The sequence below is a fragment of the Purpureocillium takamizusanense genome, chromosome 3 (genome assembly GCF_022605165.1).
Source record: "Purpureocillium takamizusanense chromosome 3, complete sequence".
Lineage (NCBI taxonomy): Eukaryota > Fungi > Ascomycota > Sordariomycetes > Hypocreales > Ophiocordycipitaceae > Purpureocillium > Purpureocillium takamizusanense.
The window spans coordinates 970525-986114 of record NC_063070.1 but is presented as its reverse complement, the minus strand read 5'-3'; the positions used below and the strand labels follow the sequence as shown (position 1 = coordinate 986114).

The window sequence follows — 15590 nt, the reverse complement described above, 5'->3', positions numbered from 1 at the left end:
CCTCAGCTTAGCACGGGCCGCCCGTGACGTACTGGGCCGGAGCTGCGCTGCAAGGTACGGCCGGCCGGGCGACTAACAGCGCTTGCTGCCTTCAGGTTCCCGCCAGATGAAGCCGGGCTTCCTCCACCCTTTGCATCCTCAACCCGCGCGGCTCGACGACGACGACGACCGCCCGGCGGCCCGCAAGCTATCCATGCGTTGTGAAGACGACCGCACCGCCGTATCTTGAGTCTACTTGCATGCCGAGGGCCCCGCATTGCCCCAGCATGAGCTCGAGCGGCTGCCGCAATGACGGACCAGCCGCCCCAGCCGAGGCAAGACGACGATGCGCAGCGAGGCAGCAGCAACGGTCACCATGAGGCGCGCAAGGCAGAGGATCCGGCCGCCAGGTCGTCGACGGAGATAAAAAAGGACGAGGCAACCACCCGTATGCGTCGCAAGTCGAATTCGCAGTCCTCGGACGAGGACGAGGGCGAGGACATAAGCAATGAGGAAGAGGACGACGACGAGGATGATGACGATGGCATGGAGCAAGAGGATGATGACGAGGAAGAAGAAGAGGAAGAGGAGGAGGAGGAGCCGCGGCTCAAGTACGCGCCGCTCACCCAGCATCTGCGGCCCGTGTACCGCAACGGCGATGCGACAAGCGCCTTTCTCGTCGCAGGCGACAAAATGGTAGCCAGACCACACCTAGATGTCGCCCACGTCATGCTAACCGCCCCCTGACCAGATCATCGGCACGCACAACGGCAACATTGTGAGTTGGACGCTCACGTTTGACCGGCCCAGCTAACAGCCATGCAGCACGTCCTCCAGCTGCCCATCTTTCAGCCGCTTCGGGTCTACCACGCGCACTCGGCCTCGGTCACCAGCATATCCATCTCTCCATACCCGCCGCCGCTGTCCAGCGACAAGACCGAGTCCGCCCCCCGACCGCCCGCCCCTCAAGGACGACCCCCTTCGCGGCAATCGGATGCGACAGCGTCCCCGGCTGCGGCGTCGCGTCGACCAAAGGAACCCGCGCCGCTGCCACGGATTCCATCCAATGACATATACGTGGCCACCTCGTCGATGGATGGCAATGTCTGCATTCAGTCTCTATTGGACCTCAAGGACGTCCAGCTACGCAACTTTGCCCGGCCGGTCCAAGCCGTGGCGCTCTCTCCCGACTACAAGACGGACCGTACCTATCTCTCCGGAGGCCTGGCGGGCCAGCTCATTCTCACCGTCGGCGGGGGACCTGGCCGGAGCACGTCGACGACCACGGGCACCGCTGCGGCCACGGCGTCTGGCTGGCTCGGCAGCATGGGACTCAGCAGCAACAGCGGCAAAGACACGGTTCTTCATTCGGGCGAAGGAACCGTCAGCTGCATCAAGTGGTCCCTCTCAGGCAAATACGTTACTTGGCTGACGGAGCACGGCATCAAAATCATGCGGTCCAAGTCTCATCTGGAGAGCGCAGACTCGGACCATGCGTGGAAACGCATCGGCCACTTGGACCGACCCCAGACGGCCGAGTGGGAGACGATGGCCGGTGTTTGGCGCGGCCGTGTGGAGTGGATAGATGAAAAGGCCGTTGAGACGGACGAGACTACTCAGCTTCATCAATCTGACGCTGCCAACAGGCTACGCACGCAGGCCGCCAACGGCAACAAGAGCATAGAGCGTCTTCTCGTCGGCTGGGGCAGCTCCATCTGGTTTATCCATGTCCATCCAGGGGGCCTGGGGACTGGTAAGCACGCCGGCGAGAGGACCGCAGGACGAGCTGAGATTGCCAAAATGTGAGGGCTCTGCAGATGAGGGACGGCATTGAATTTCTGCTGACACTGCTACAGTCTCCGAATGGATTGCATCATTTCCGGAATTTCCTTATATACCCACAGTCTATTGCTTGTGCTTGCATTTTGCAAACCGGACGAGCAGGATGAGGATGACGAGCATTCGCACTCGCCCGCTCGTGGCCACAAGGCGAAGTCGTCGGTCGGATCGACAGGCAGCGGGCCTTCTGGTGGGATTCGCCGACGGCAGAACAACCTGCCACCGGAGCTGCGCTTAATCGATCTCAATTCGCAGGCAGAGGTGGACAGGAACAGCCTCAGCATCAGTCGCTTCGAACGACTCTCGGCCGCCGACTACCACCTAGGGGTGCTGCCAGCGCATACCGCCGCGTCGGCCAATGCCTCGCGAGGCGCCTTGGAGGCACTCGCCGGGTTTGGCTCGGAGGTATGGAACGCGGCCATCAACCCGAGGTCGCTCTTCAGTTCCGGCGCAAGCGTACGAAGCAGGGACAGTGGTGAAGATGGCGCCTCCGGAACGAAGACGGTAAGCACCGGCGGGATCGTTCGACCCATTACCGACACAGTTCCGTCGGTCCATCCAAACCTCGCAAAACCCGGTGCGAAAATCTTCGTCCACAGCCCGTACGAATGCATCCTCGGGACCAAGAGAGACCTGGCGGACCACTTGTCGTGGCTGGTGGAGCATAAGCATTATCCGCGGGCGTGGGAGCTCCTCGACGAGAACCCAGACATCCTGACGACACCTTTGGAGAAGCCGGGGGACGCGGCACCGCCCACACCATCGAAGCGGCGCATCGGGACCGACGACTTTTTCGACGACGACTCTGTCGCGGATTCCAACCAGAGAAACGTATGGTCCACCACCGAAAAGGAGAAACGAAGGATAGGGGAGCTCTGGATCCAGGAGCTCGTCGAAGAGGGCGACTGGGCAGAAGCGGGACGGGTGTGCGGCAGAGTCCTCACGACACCCGACCGCTGGGAGAAATGGGTGTGGACGTTTGCCGGCGCCAAGAAGTTTGACGACATTATCAACTCGATCCCCTGCGAGCCCATGCACCCGCCGCTGCCGTCGACGATATACGAAGTGCTGTTGGGCCATTACATGCAGAGTGACAAGCCAAGGTTTAGGGAGCTGCTCGACCGTTGGACGACCGAGCTATTCGACGTCAACACGGTCAGCACGACGCTTGAGAATCAGCTCAAGTACCGTGATGTTCGCGAAGACAGCGTCGAAGACGGCGAAAAGGGCCGAGACTGGCGCATCGTCACGGAGAGCCTGGCGCGGCTTTACGAGGCCAGCGGGCGGAACCGCGATGCTCTGCGATGCTATATCAAGCTGCACGATGCCGACTCGGCGTTTCGCCTCATTCGAGAAGGCCACCTCGCCGAGGCGGTCGCGGACGACATCCCGAGCTTCATTGGCCTGAGGGTCTCGCCGGAGCGCGTGGACCGCATGTCCGAGCAGGAGCTCGTGGACGCCACGTCGGAGGCGGTCACGCTGCTGGTGGACGAGGCACAGCACGGGCTCGTGCGCCCAGAGGTGGTGGTGGAGCAGCTGCAAGCGAAGCACATGGATCGGTACCTGTACTTTTACCTCAAGGGGCTGTGGCGAGGCGAGGGCATCAAGGAGCACAGCGGCGAGAACATGGACCGGCTGGTCCTGGACAGCCAGTCCTTGGTGGACGGCTTTGCCGACCTGGCGGTGCATCTCTTTGCCACGTACGAGCGGGCGCTGCTGATGGGGTTCCTGAAGACGTCGACATCGTACACATTCGAAAAGGTAAGGCTCTTGCGACGTGGCGTGCGACCAAGGCGTGGCGTGCTAACCCGACATGTCCCAGGCCGTACACGAGTGCGAGGCGTTTGAGTACTACGACGAATTGGTGTATCTGTATTCCAAGACGGGTCAGATGAAGCGAGCCCTGTTCCTCATCATCGACCGGCTCAACAACGTGCAGAAAGCCATCGAGTTCGCCAAGGAACAGGACGACCCGGATCTGTGGGAGGACCTGCTGAGGTACAGCATGGACAAGCCGAGCTTCATCCGCGCCCTCCTCGAGCAAGTAGGCACCGCCATCAACCCCATCACGCTGGTGCGGCGCATACCCGAGGGGCTTGAGATTAAGGGTCTCAGGGAGGGTCTGACACACATGATGAAGGAGCACGAGCTCCAGCACAGCATCAGCTCCGGAGCCGCGCGAATACTGAGGAGCGAGCTTGCGTCTGCCCAGAACGAACTTCGCGCGGGGCAGCGGCGGGGCATCAAGTTTGAGGTTGTGCTGCCCGATCCCAAGGTGCTAGACGGCAAGGCGGCCGCCAGTGCGGGCGGAGGCTCGGGGCAGCAAGGTGCCGACGAGGGCAAAGCGCAACCCGACGCCCAAGCGCCGCAGCCCGGACGCTGCGCAAGCTGCCACGAGCTGTTTACCGAGTATGAGATGGAGACGTTGCTGGGCTTTGCCTGTGGCCACGGGTTCCACGTGAGCCACCTGCTGGAGATGCTTCACAAGGGCAAGAGGAAGCCGGACGTGGACCTAGGCCCGGACGAGGGGGAGAGGAGCCGATACGCGATCGGGATGAAGGTGATGAGGGCACGGCTGCTCAAGGATAAGGTGCAGGGCGGCTGCCCCATCTGCCACGACAAGGCGGCGTAGACGTCGGCGGGCGAGGCACGTACGTACATACACGGCATGACGACGACGGCGTTGCGTGGCAGAGAGCGTGTGCTTGTTCAACCTCTTCATCAGCTTTGCGTGCGGTGCGAATTAGATACCACGATACAATCACCAAGGGCGTGGCGCGACGGACTGCATTTTGAATCATTACCATTTCGTGTATTGCGTGCCGAAGACGGCACCTAGCTACAAAGGGGTATTAAAACGCCGATGCCTTGGCGCTCTCATGCAAGATGCCGCGATGCAAATCATGTACGGGTGTTTCTTCGTGATGCCTTCCTCCATCCGATCCCATGCCTGACGAAAGAGAGAGAAAGTCCCCAGCCATTCCGTCGTCCACAAACGATGAGCCCCGAGTGTCCATTAAAAGCCCATCATCGCCGAACGAGAAGAGACTGGTGGTTCTAGACCACAAAGACCATGGCTACAACCGCGGCGCCGATGACGCCCTTGGCGAGACCAACGGCGTTGCTAGCAGCACCGCCAGTCGGGGTGGGCGGCACGCCGGAGCCAGAAGCAGTGCCGGAAGCGCCGCCAGACGACTGCGTGGCCTCGGCACCGGTCGACGACTGGACGACGCCCGAGCCCGAGCCCGAGCCCGAGCCCGAGGCCGAGGAGAGCGTGCGGCTGCCGGCGAGGGCCGAGGAGTCGGCGGCGGGAGCGGCGGGGGTCTGGGTCACGACGACGGGACTGCCGCCGGCGTTGGTGGTGGTGAAGACGGTGGGCGAGGCGGGCTTGGCCGAGGCGCTGTCGACGCCGCCGCCGTTGCCGCCGTTGCCACCGCCAGCGGCGCTGCTGCCGGAGCCGGAACCGGGGGCGGCGGGACCGCCGGTCGACATGGAGACTTGACAGTTGGTGGAGTGGACGATGGTGCACATGTTGAGGGAGTAGACGAGCGAGCCTGATGTCCGAAAGTCAGAGACCGTGAAACCAGTGTGAGAGGCGGAGACATGGAGAGAGAGAGAGAGAGAGAGAAAGAGAGAGTGTGTGTGAAAGAGGAAGTGGGGCTTACCGCCGATGGTGACGGATCCGAGCTCCTGGGGAGCAGCAGTCTCGGTGGCCTGGGCGTTCGCTGTAGAATTCACATGATTAGGCACTGCGTTCACGACGAAGGCATCTCGAAGACCTTTGCCGGGGGGGGGGGGGGGATCCGCACAGTAAGGAGCGTTGGCGGCGCCCAAGACGCCGGCGGCGAGCATGGTGACGAGCACCATGACGCAGTTGACCATGGCCATCTTAGCCGCAAACATGTCGTCTCAGTCTCGGTGTGGTGGTGTCTTGACACGAGTCGATTCAATTAAACGAGTTGTTCGTATCCTCTCAGACTGGAGAGAGGCGTCGGGTGACAGAAGGGCAAACGAACGTTGGCCTGCGACACAGAGATTTTGATTGTCAGAAACGAAAATGGCACATTGATGGGCGAGACAGAAGGGGAAAGAGGGAGAGAAAATAAGACAGGGAGATGTGATGATGATGATGCAACACAGCACAGCCGTCTTTTTCTCAAGATTGAAAACGAAACACAATCAAAGCCCCAACATGAAGGGGAGAAAAAAAAAGCCGTGTTCCCGACCTCGGGTTAAGAACCCAAGTCAAAAGGGAGAGAGAAGGGAGGCGAGTCCCTTGGTGGTGGTGGGTGGGTTTCGCGAGGGATGGCGTTGCAGGAACGCGATACCGCAGAATCTGCGATACTTCGTTCCAGAAACACGGTAGCAGGCTGCAAAAATAGACGGCTTGATGGAATGACGAAATCGAACATACCTGTTTGATGGACGCGAGCGCGTGTATTGGCGTTGTGGAGAGTTTAAGTGTGTGTGTGCTTAGGAGCGTGGTGGTGCGTAGAAAGGGAGGAGGACGAGGGAGTGAGTGAGGGAGGGAAGAGGAAAAAGTTGGGCAAGCTGGCGCGCGATGACAGAAAACTAAATACGTGGGCGGCGGACACTGAGTCACTGAGAAAAAGAGAGAGGTGCCTTGGTATTGCGTGGCCTGAGGAAGAGAGAGAGGGTTGTGCGCGGCTGCTGAACAGACGAGCGTGTTGCTGGGGGAGGACGAGCGGCGGCGGTGGTCCTGTGTGCCGTGAATCATTCATTCGGTTGCCCGGGCGGGACAATACGTGAAGCGGTTCCACCGTGCGCAGCAGGATTTATCCTCAGTCTGTTGGGTCAACTGGGTGGTGGCTGTGTTGCCCATGTCGTGATGTAATTACTCCTCTCGTCATGTGGTCTTGGTGGACGATGGGACGGAAGGGGTTGATGCGGTGACATGGCGGTTGAGTGTCAGCGCCACCAGCAGACCAGGTTCACCGGTGGTAGAGTAACTAGTTAGTTAAAAAACAGGACAGATTTGGACCGCCAAGCAAGGGAGAAGCCGTTGTCCCCGTTTTGACCAGAGGGAGTCGTTTCGATAGTTATAGGATTCCACGGGAGCAATAAGGTTTTAGCATTGACCAACCCCCGCGCGAACGCCAAGGGAAGAGAAGAGGGGGGCCTTTTTGAATGCATTATACTACTAACGTACTACGCATGTGCATTTATAGGTGGCCTCGAGATCCGCCCGTTGACAGGGCAGCGGCATTGTGCGCATGGTGCTATTTGTGTATGTGGGTTCGCGATCACCCATGGCCAGCTGAGCCCGAGTCCTTTCAGGTCCTGAGGATCCACGGGTCAAAACGCTTTCGCGGAGAGGATGTCATCAGAGAGGGATGACATGACAGGGTGGGTGTTTTTACCCTGTCTATGCAGGAATTCCATGCGTGGCAGTGTCTCGTGTCGACGCATTGATAGACTCATCGACAGGCAGAGAGGGCCGTGGCTCCCATCATCCGCAATGCGGCCAGGAGGAGCAGACAAGGGAGGGAAACGTGGCAAACCTTGTGTAACTCTTGGTGGTACGTCGTCCTCGAGGGCGTGCTAGCCTCAGGACGCCAGGCATCGGACTGTCGAGGCGCCGCCTTCGTGTTCACGATATGTACTTGTACATGGCATCGTCCAACGCAGGCAGCCGAACGACCCACGAGTCGTGCATCACAGCCCTCGTCGCCCGACCGCGTCCTCACGTGTCGTCTGCACCACCGTGGGATTTCGCTTGCGGTGGTGTTGCTTGCGGCTCCCTGCGATACCAGACATGTGCTCTGCGTGACGCGAGGTTGAGCGTCGTGCTGTCTCGGCTGCTGTCCCGCCCGACGTCGAGTGGTTGGGAGGACTGGCTACAGTATAACGCTCCTCAAAGCCAAGTACAACGGTGGACATGCGCGGCCTTGTTCGCGCAACGAATCGAGGCGGGAAAAATGTGCCCAGTCTCTCCATCTTCAATTGGAGGAGCGCTGGCCGCGTTGCTCATATTGTGGGTGGGCTTCTTATTATCAAACGCAGCAACATGAAGTCGGGATGACCAGGAGGGCGTTCTACATGTAGGTTCCATGTATGTGGCAGTCGCATCCTCGCCGGCCACGCCAAAAAAAAAAGAGGAGAGAAACAGTCCGTCTCGCTCTTCTACCGGCCCATCCATTCCTCTAAAGACTGCCCCCGTCAACATCTCTGTGAGTCGTGCGTGTGGTTGTCTGGTGCAACGCGAGCTTGATCAATTGAAAGATGCCTACGATTGCCCATGAGCCTGGAGCGTGAGGATCAAGTCCCGTGTTAATGTGCGTGGTCCGGTACATGTTTGCCAGTCGTCCGTCTGATGTGCGACTGTCTATGTGGTGTTTGAGGTTACGTCTTTTCTTCAAACCGCGCAATCCCGCAAAACCCACGACGAGACTCTGCCCGAAACTATATGTAAGGTCTCACGCTCGTGTCATGTAGTTGGTCCAGCGTTTATATCAACTTTCCATGACAGCATTGACGACGCGGGTCTATTGGTGAATGTTGACTCTGCTTGATACGGAGAAACCCTTGATTTCAATTCATTGTCTAGATTGATTGGACAAGAAAAAAAAAACGAAAACAAAAGCAAAGTAACATGGAGCACTAAACGAATGACCGTAATGAGCGCTGCAACAAACTCGTTCCAACATGATGTTCTCTAAATCAACACATGCAGCTTCAACACCTCCGACCCGGCCCGTACGTCGCCAAGGTACATGTTTGGTAGGACGACGTGGCCCCATCAAAGTAGCAGACCAAAACGGTGGCTACATTGGCGACGGCGACGCTGTCGGCCTTGCCGATGCCATGTTCAGTGGCGTCAACGTACTTTCGAAGTTTATGAGCTTATTAATGATTGGCTGCATAGTCCTTCGGCCCGATGTATGATAGATACTCGATTCTTTCGAGCCGAACGTGCCAACGCTAATGTCTTTAACGTGGAGAGCATTGACGCTCTTTTCTGAGTTAGATTTAGCACTATAGCTAGGTAAAACACCACAGGGACGAAGAGTGGTAATAGTATTACCCCATATTAGGGCCTGCTCGAGTTCCTTGAGCAAGTCAATCGCCTTGGTCCTCTTCGGACCGGGCCGTGCTAAGAGTGGTTGCAAGCCAACGGCCCGCCATGGTCCAAGTATATTATATGGCGCTGGGGCGCTCCCGATAAGTAGCGTGAAGAAGCCGAAGGCTTCCCTATACCCCTCAAAGGCTTCGCGGCGCGTCGGATGGAGGTTGGAGATCTCTAAGTACTCCCCAAAGAGGCATATACATTCCTCGGTCAGGGCCTTGATCTCGTCTGTGGCAGCAGTAGGTTGAGGTTGGGACGTAGGTTGAGGTCGGCGCGTAGGTTGAGGGCGGCGCCTAGGCATTTTAAGAGAGGGACAGGGAGAAAACAGGAAAGGATTGCGAGGGTGAATCAGGCCGAGAGACAAGAAGCGTAACGGAGACTGGAGCACACTTGGATTCAAGGTACGACAGTTATGTGTGAGCATGGCTGGAGGAAACGACGGATATATAGCAAGTGGCAAAGAGGGGCGAGCCCATCAAGGGCTCTCATGTGCACGCTCAACTCAAATCAAGGGCAACAAACGACATGAGCGATTATAGTCGAGTTCTGAGACACACGCACCGACGGGCGCCACTATGCTGTGCTTGAAACCAGACTAAACTCCCCCATCTGCTGGTGCTCTCGGCCCGATCAAATGGTCATATCGCCAGCTGCATTGTCGTTACATCACGCTGCTGGCCGGCGGGTGCGTCGAGCACTGAAACTCGGGTGTCATGTTGGTCCCAGCCGTCAACATGGAAACAGTCGAGTATTCCATTGATGTTCTGCGCCTCAATATCAATCCAACAGGCTTTCCCCCTTCCCCGTCGAATGAGGTCCGGACCGGACTACCGGACTACATACAGTGCGTTGATTTTCGACATGACGGCATCTACGTTGACGTCAATAGGCAGCCGCCCAGCCGCCTAACGCTCGTATTGACCCCTCAGCTCGCCGTGTGGTCTGCGGGTTTAGCATAGAATCTATGTAGTCGCCGGCCATTAAGTCAAGCTGATATGCGCTACTTCATGTTAGCATTGAAATATAAACCGCGTCTATATCTAGTCCTCGAGCGCGCCGTGCCTCTTAGTAAGCATATACATAACATAGGGGAATGCACGGTACATGTAGGGATGCCTTGCACACCGAGCCTTGAGGAACGAAGTCCTTAGCGGTCTTGACATCAGTATGGGTCTCTGGCCATTAAGCTAGCTTAGGGACCGGCAGCAGCTCCGGCCTCTGGCCTTGAGAGAAGGGAAAGGAGGAAACGGTAGTTTATCTTTACGTAGTAATCATAATAATAGGAAAAACGCCAGTGGATTGTGAGATGAAGATGAGAACTAGACTAATAGGAATAAAGCTTCAATTAGAAAATACTCTCTTAACTACCTCAAGAATGCAAAAACCGGGCTATAGAAATCCTTTCGGAACTCCGTTCCTCAAGGAATTCTCTAAATTAACCTGAGGAAGAGCTATAAGGACATGAGGAAGAGACTGTAAGGACATGAGGAAGAGAACATAAGGAAACAATCCGCGCTGACTCCAGTCCCGGTCATCAAAGAGCTTCAACACGCCCGGCCCGGCCCGTACGTTGCCAAGGTACATGTTTAGTAGGACGGCGTGGCCCCATCAAAGTACATAGCAGACCAAACGGTCGCTACATGTACCTTTGCATTGACGCCGCCAATTTTCTTATAAGCAACTGATCGAGAATCGACCCAGCCGCATAACCGGACTTGGGTTGTAAATTATCCACAATTTGGTCAAGACGGTCTTGGGCTGATGTATCCGGGTGGTGAGGATGGCTGCCGGTGGGAGTGGCCACCGCCTGAACACCATCATCCAGGCAGGCGATTTCTAAGTTAGAGTCAGCAACATGGACAGGTCTGGTAAAATACCACAAGGATAGAGAGTAAATAGTGAATATTACCCGAAGATAGGAACTCCTCGAGTTGCGTAAGTAAAGCAATCACATTACTCCTATGCGGACCGGGCTGTGCTAACTTGGGGTGCACTCGCCCCACCGGCCACTTCACCCCTACATCTACCCCTGGAAGGGCCCCTGCATAAATCGCCCATATGATAAAAGATTTCTCTTTCTTAAGAGTATGTTCGCGGCGACTCTCCCCGAGGTTAGGTAGCGTTGCGTAGCGCTGAAAGAGGTCTTTGCATCTTGTTGCCCGAGTTATGATCTCGTCTTCATGTTGATTGCCAGGTTGAGGCTGGGTCCCAGACATCTTGAGAGAGGGAGAGGGAGGAAGCAGGAAAGGATTGCAAGGGCGGATCAGGCCGAGAGACAAGAAGCGTATTAGAGAGCACGCTATGAGTCAGGTACGACGGTTGTCGAGGGTGGAGGAAACGACGAAATATATAGCAGACGGCAAAGAGGGATGAGCGTTATTATGTGCTCAACTCACATCAAGGGCAGCAACATGACCCGTGTGGTTGGGTTCTGACACACGCACCGACGGACGCGACTGCGCTGTGCCTGGAACCCCCCATCTGCTCTCGGTCCGATCAAATGGTCACATCGCCAACTGCATTGATGTCTCGCCGCTAGCCGGCGGGTGCGTTGAGCACTGAAACTCGGTTCATGTTGGTCCGTCAAATAGCCGAGTATACTCCATTGATGTTCTGCGCCCGACCGACGAGGCCCTCCCCCGGGCAATGCTAGGCAGCCGCCGCGCGTTCTCGTGCATTGACCCCTCGCCGTCTACGAGTTGAGCATGGACTCTATGTAGTCGGGCGGACCATTAGGTCGAGGTGATTGTCGCTACTTAGCATTGAAACATAAACCGCGTCTATATCTAGTCCTCAAGCGCGCCATGACTCTTAGTAAGTATGTATATGATATTCTCTAAGCTAAAGGAAGGGACTATATATCAATGTAAGGATACAATTCGCCCTGACTCCAGTCCCTATCATCAAAGAGCTTCAACACGCCCGGCCCGGCCTTTACGTCTCCAAGGTACATGTTTAGTAGTTTATTGGGGCGAGAAAGACACCAAACCACGGAGTGCATCTCCTTCGTCGTTCTCTTCTTCCATCTCTGCTTAACGCGTCGTAACGTAAGGATTCCTAAATCTAAAGTCCTTCTATAGTCAAGAGGTCCGTTATAAGCTGATTAAATGGTCTCTAACGTCGAATGCTCGTATTTACGCTCCTCGGCAAAACTATACGGCTTTTCGCGCTTAGGCAAGATACTTATATTATTAAGGCATGCTTATATCTGAAGCATTAAGAAGGGGGCAAAAGAGTGAGTATGGTCGGCTATGACTAAAGAGGCGTGACGTCCTCGTTCCTCTAGGGTGGTCTCTCTCCTTTTATAGCTATCCTTATAGTCTTATCCTTGCTGTCTCTTTTACCCCTAGCCATTCCTTTAGCCGTTTTTCACCTGGGCTACCTCCTACCGCAGTCATCTTCCGCGCCTTCTCTCACCAACACAGTAGGAAGACGTGGCCTATCGAAGCAGCAGACTAAACAGTCGCTATATTGGCGACGGCGACGCCGTCGGCCTTGACGACGCCGTCAGCCGTAACTCCTGCATTCGCCTCGACTCCATCGATGCGACCAACTGTGGTAGCAACCTAGTGTGTGTTTCTATAAGTTCTGTAATAATTGGCTCAATAAGGGCTTGGCCTGATGAATGAATGTGGGCAGGATATTTGCCGGTCGGCGGAATGTTCACCCCCTTAACACTAATATCCTGCCGGTGGAGAAGCCAGCAGGAGACTTCTAATTTTGGAGTCAGCACCATGCCCACAGGGACGGGAGTAAGTAGTAGTATTACCCGTATGTAGGGACGCCTCGAGTTCCGTGAGTAACTCAATCGTATGAGTCCTCATCCGGCCAGGCTGTGCCAAGTCTGGGTGCATGACACCCTCCGGCCATATTCCCGCTAATTCCTCCGTTGGAAGGGCCCCTGCAACCGTCGCCCAGGCGACTAGGCCTCTCTCGTACGCCAAAAAGTGTAAGCGGCGACTCGGGTGGAGGTTGGGCTGCGCTACGTAGCGAGCAAAGAGAGCTCTGCATCTAGCTACCCGGCTTTTGATCTCGTCTTCATGTTGGCCACCAGATCGAGGCCCGGGCCGAGACATTATAAGAGGGAGAGAGAGAGAGACGGGAAACAGGAAATAGTTTCTAGGGTGAATCAGGCCGAGAGACAAAAAAGCGTATTGGAAAGCACTCTTGGAGTCAGGTACGACGGTTGTGTGAGCGTGGAGGGAACGACGAAATATGTAGCAAGCGGCACAGAGGAGTGATATGGAGCGTTATTACGTACTCGGGTCAACTGGTGCTGTGCTTGCACCCCCATCTGCTCTCGGTGCGATCAAATGCTCACATCGCTATCTGCATTAACGTCACGCCGCTGGCCGGTGGGTGCGTCGAGCACTGAAGCTCGTGTGTCATATTAGTCCGTCACTATCGAAACAGTCGAGTAATTGATTGATGTTCTGCGCCCGCCAGTCCGATAAACTCCCTCCATGTCCCTCACCGTCAATGAGGTCGATCTAGACCAGTGCGTTGATTTCCGACATCATATAATCTAGGCAGCCGCTGCACGTTCTCATTGACCCCTCGCCGTCTACGACTTGAGCATGGACTCCAGCTGGGGGACCAACAAGTTAAGGTGATGTGTGCTGCTTAGCATTGGAGCAGAAACCGCGTCAATGCGTGTCCCCGAGCGCGCCGTGCCTCCCAGTGACATAATGTATCGAACATTGAACACCCGTGGACTTGAGTCGAACATGAACTGCTCTGAACATGAAGATCGGGCCCAGTCTGTTCATGTTTCTGGCCCGCCTTAAGTATACTACATATACCTCTCTGTGTCAGGTTGAAACGCATAATGACTACTTGTTTACGTTGGTCAGAAAGCGGAGGAGGGACGGGGCCTCTGCCTCACGCCCCATCAATGTCCAGTTGCGATAAGACCAAGTGTCAAGAGTCCTACATATCATAATCTCAACGTAACAGAATCTATGGCCTGACATGCGTCGCTCTCTGGAAAAATCAGTGCTCGACGATTTCGACTAACCAATCACTCGAAGCACGGTCTCTCTCGTTACCAACGGCTACATGCATATATTGCACGCCCGACTGGACTGGTCTGATCTGGTGGCCCCCCGATCTCCTTGTCGACACGACTGCATCTTCGTCTTCACCCCTCGCCGCCCTTTCTTTTCCTGTTTCCCTACCCTGTTCAGAAGCCCGACTCTATTGCCCAGCGCCAGTCACCGACGTCCAGCCTCCCCCTCCAAGCTTGGCGACGATGCGGGTCGCTGGCCTCATCGCGTTGGCACTTGTTGCGCAACACGCGGCCGCCCTTGATGCCGAGTTTGTGGAAAAGCACGGCACCATCTCAAAGCATCGGGGTCGTCCTGCCCCCAAGAAGAATAAAAATGCGGCGAAAGCTCAGGCGAGGAGGCACAACGTAAGGAGGAACGGAAAGGTGTGTGTGGCTGAGCCAGTGCTACATATCTCAATGACGACGCCTGGCCTTTTGCTCCCGAAACCAGGCGGTCGCTGATTGCGAATCTGCATACTCTCTATACAGTGCGACCCGGCCACTAACCAGTGCGAGACCGTCGCCTGGTACCTTAGTGAGGAGACGGACCGGGACGGCTACTGGAAGTATGATTCGAAAACGACCCATCACAATTGCTTTCCGAGAGATGTAAGTTTTGCAGATTGTCTGGATCCAGTCCACCACGTCAACTCTTTGTTTGTTTTTTCGAGTCATCTTCTAACCATGGTTCGTCTACCCACATCAATTGCAGTGTCCTGAGGATCCCGAGGACCAACTTTGCGTGGTCGATGCCAATACTTGTGCACAGGATGTCATTGGGTATGCGATAAGGTCTGAGTGCTAGAGCGCGACTGGAGTATTCCCGTCCCGTCAACAAGGATAGACCGTCCCGTGTTTGGCAGTCGTGTCTGAAGGAGAGCCTTGGTTCAATCAACGAATGCAGTTTGCAAATCATGAGGAGCCTCCGCCCGAGATTGGTGCCATGCCAGGCCTCACGCTTAGCCAGTCCAGTCGAGTCGTTGTGTGAACTTGAACACATTGAGGCAGACTCTACGTGGTCTATCGGTCAATTTCGCTCCTCTGGAACACTGAACCCCTTGACTTGTACTACTTTAACCTCGGCCGAAGGAATTGATTGCCCAAGAGAGAAAAACACAAAAAAAAGAAGAAAGGAAACATACTTGTTCAACGAAGCGTCATCACGCCGGCCGGTACATTGATGATGTCAGACGTCGTAACTCGTACATTGATGTCTGGTTGAACGACGCGGCCCAGATGATCGACGACATGACCGACGCCATGAACGACGTAATCGATCAAATCAGGTGGCCCTTGGTAGGTTCATGCACATGCGCGTGTCCATTCATCGCGATTGACGTGCGTGATTCATTTCGTCGGCCATCCTATCCAACCCTTCACGGATCGGCTGAAAAGCATACTGGCCCTGTGGGAGTTCCACCCCTGCCGGAATCCAATGTCGATCGAGGGGCAGGCTGGCAAGCCTGGGGTGAAACATGTTGATTTCTGAGTCATGTTGGAGTCAGCCCTATCATCAATGTGCCGAGTATAACCACCAGCGACCGCTGAGACGGAGTAGGTAGGGGGCAGAATTACATACCCAGGCGTAGAACAGCCTCGAGCCTGAACAGCAACCACTGCGCTTCGACCCTCCTCGGG

At 56.0% G+C, this 15590-nt stretch overlaps 2 protein-coding genes across 3 annotated transcripts; one reads left to right on the top strand and one right to left on the bottom strand.

Annotated features, from left to right (window-relative positions):
* Positions 1 to 102: 102 nt before the first annotated feature.
* On the top strand, positions 103 to 4681 carry VPS41 (Vacuolar protein sorting-associated protein 41). 2 transcript variants are annotated; one of them, XM_047984989.1, is made up of 5 exons: positions 103 to 675; positions 731 to 757; positions 805 to 1781; positions 1836 to 3579; positions 3641 to 4681. In XM_047984989.1, exons 1-5 carry the CDS (start codon positions 289 to 291, stop codon positions 4448 to 4450), a joined length of 3945 nt encoding a protein of 1314 aa, XP_047840964.1. In that variant the 5' UTR covers positions 103 to 288; the 3' UTR covers positions 4451 to 4681. The 2 variants fall into 2 exon arrangements, with proteins under 2 accessions (XP_047840964.1, XP_047840965.1); XM_047984990.1 differs by having other exon boundaries at positions 103 to 757.
* Positions 4682 to 4875: 194 nt separating this feature from the next.
* JDV02_003823 (uncharacterized protein) lies at positions 4876 to 5721 on the bottom strand (the record flags this gene model as incomplete). The annotated part of the gene is made up of 3 exons (XM_047984988.1): positions 4876 to 5372; positions 5484 to 5543; positions 5628 to 5721. 3 exons carry the CDS (start codon positions 5719 to 5721, stop codon positions 4876 to 4878), a joined length of 651 nt encoding a protein of 216 aa, XP_047840963.1.
* Positions 5722 to 15590: the final 9869 nt, after the last annotated feature.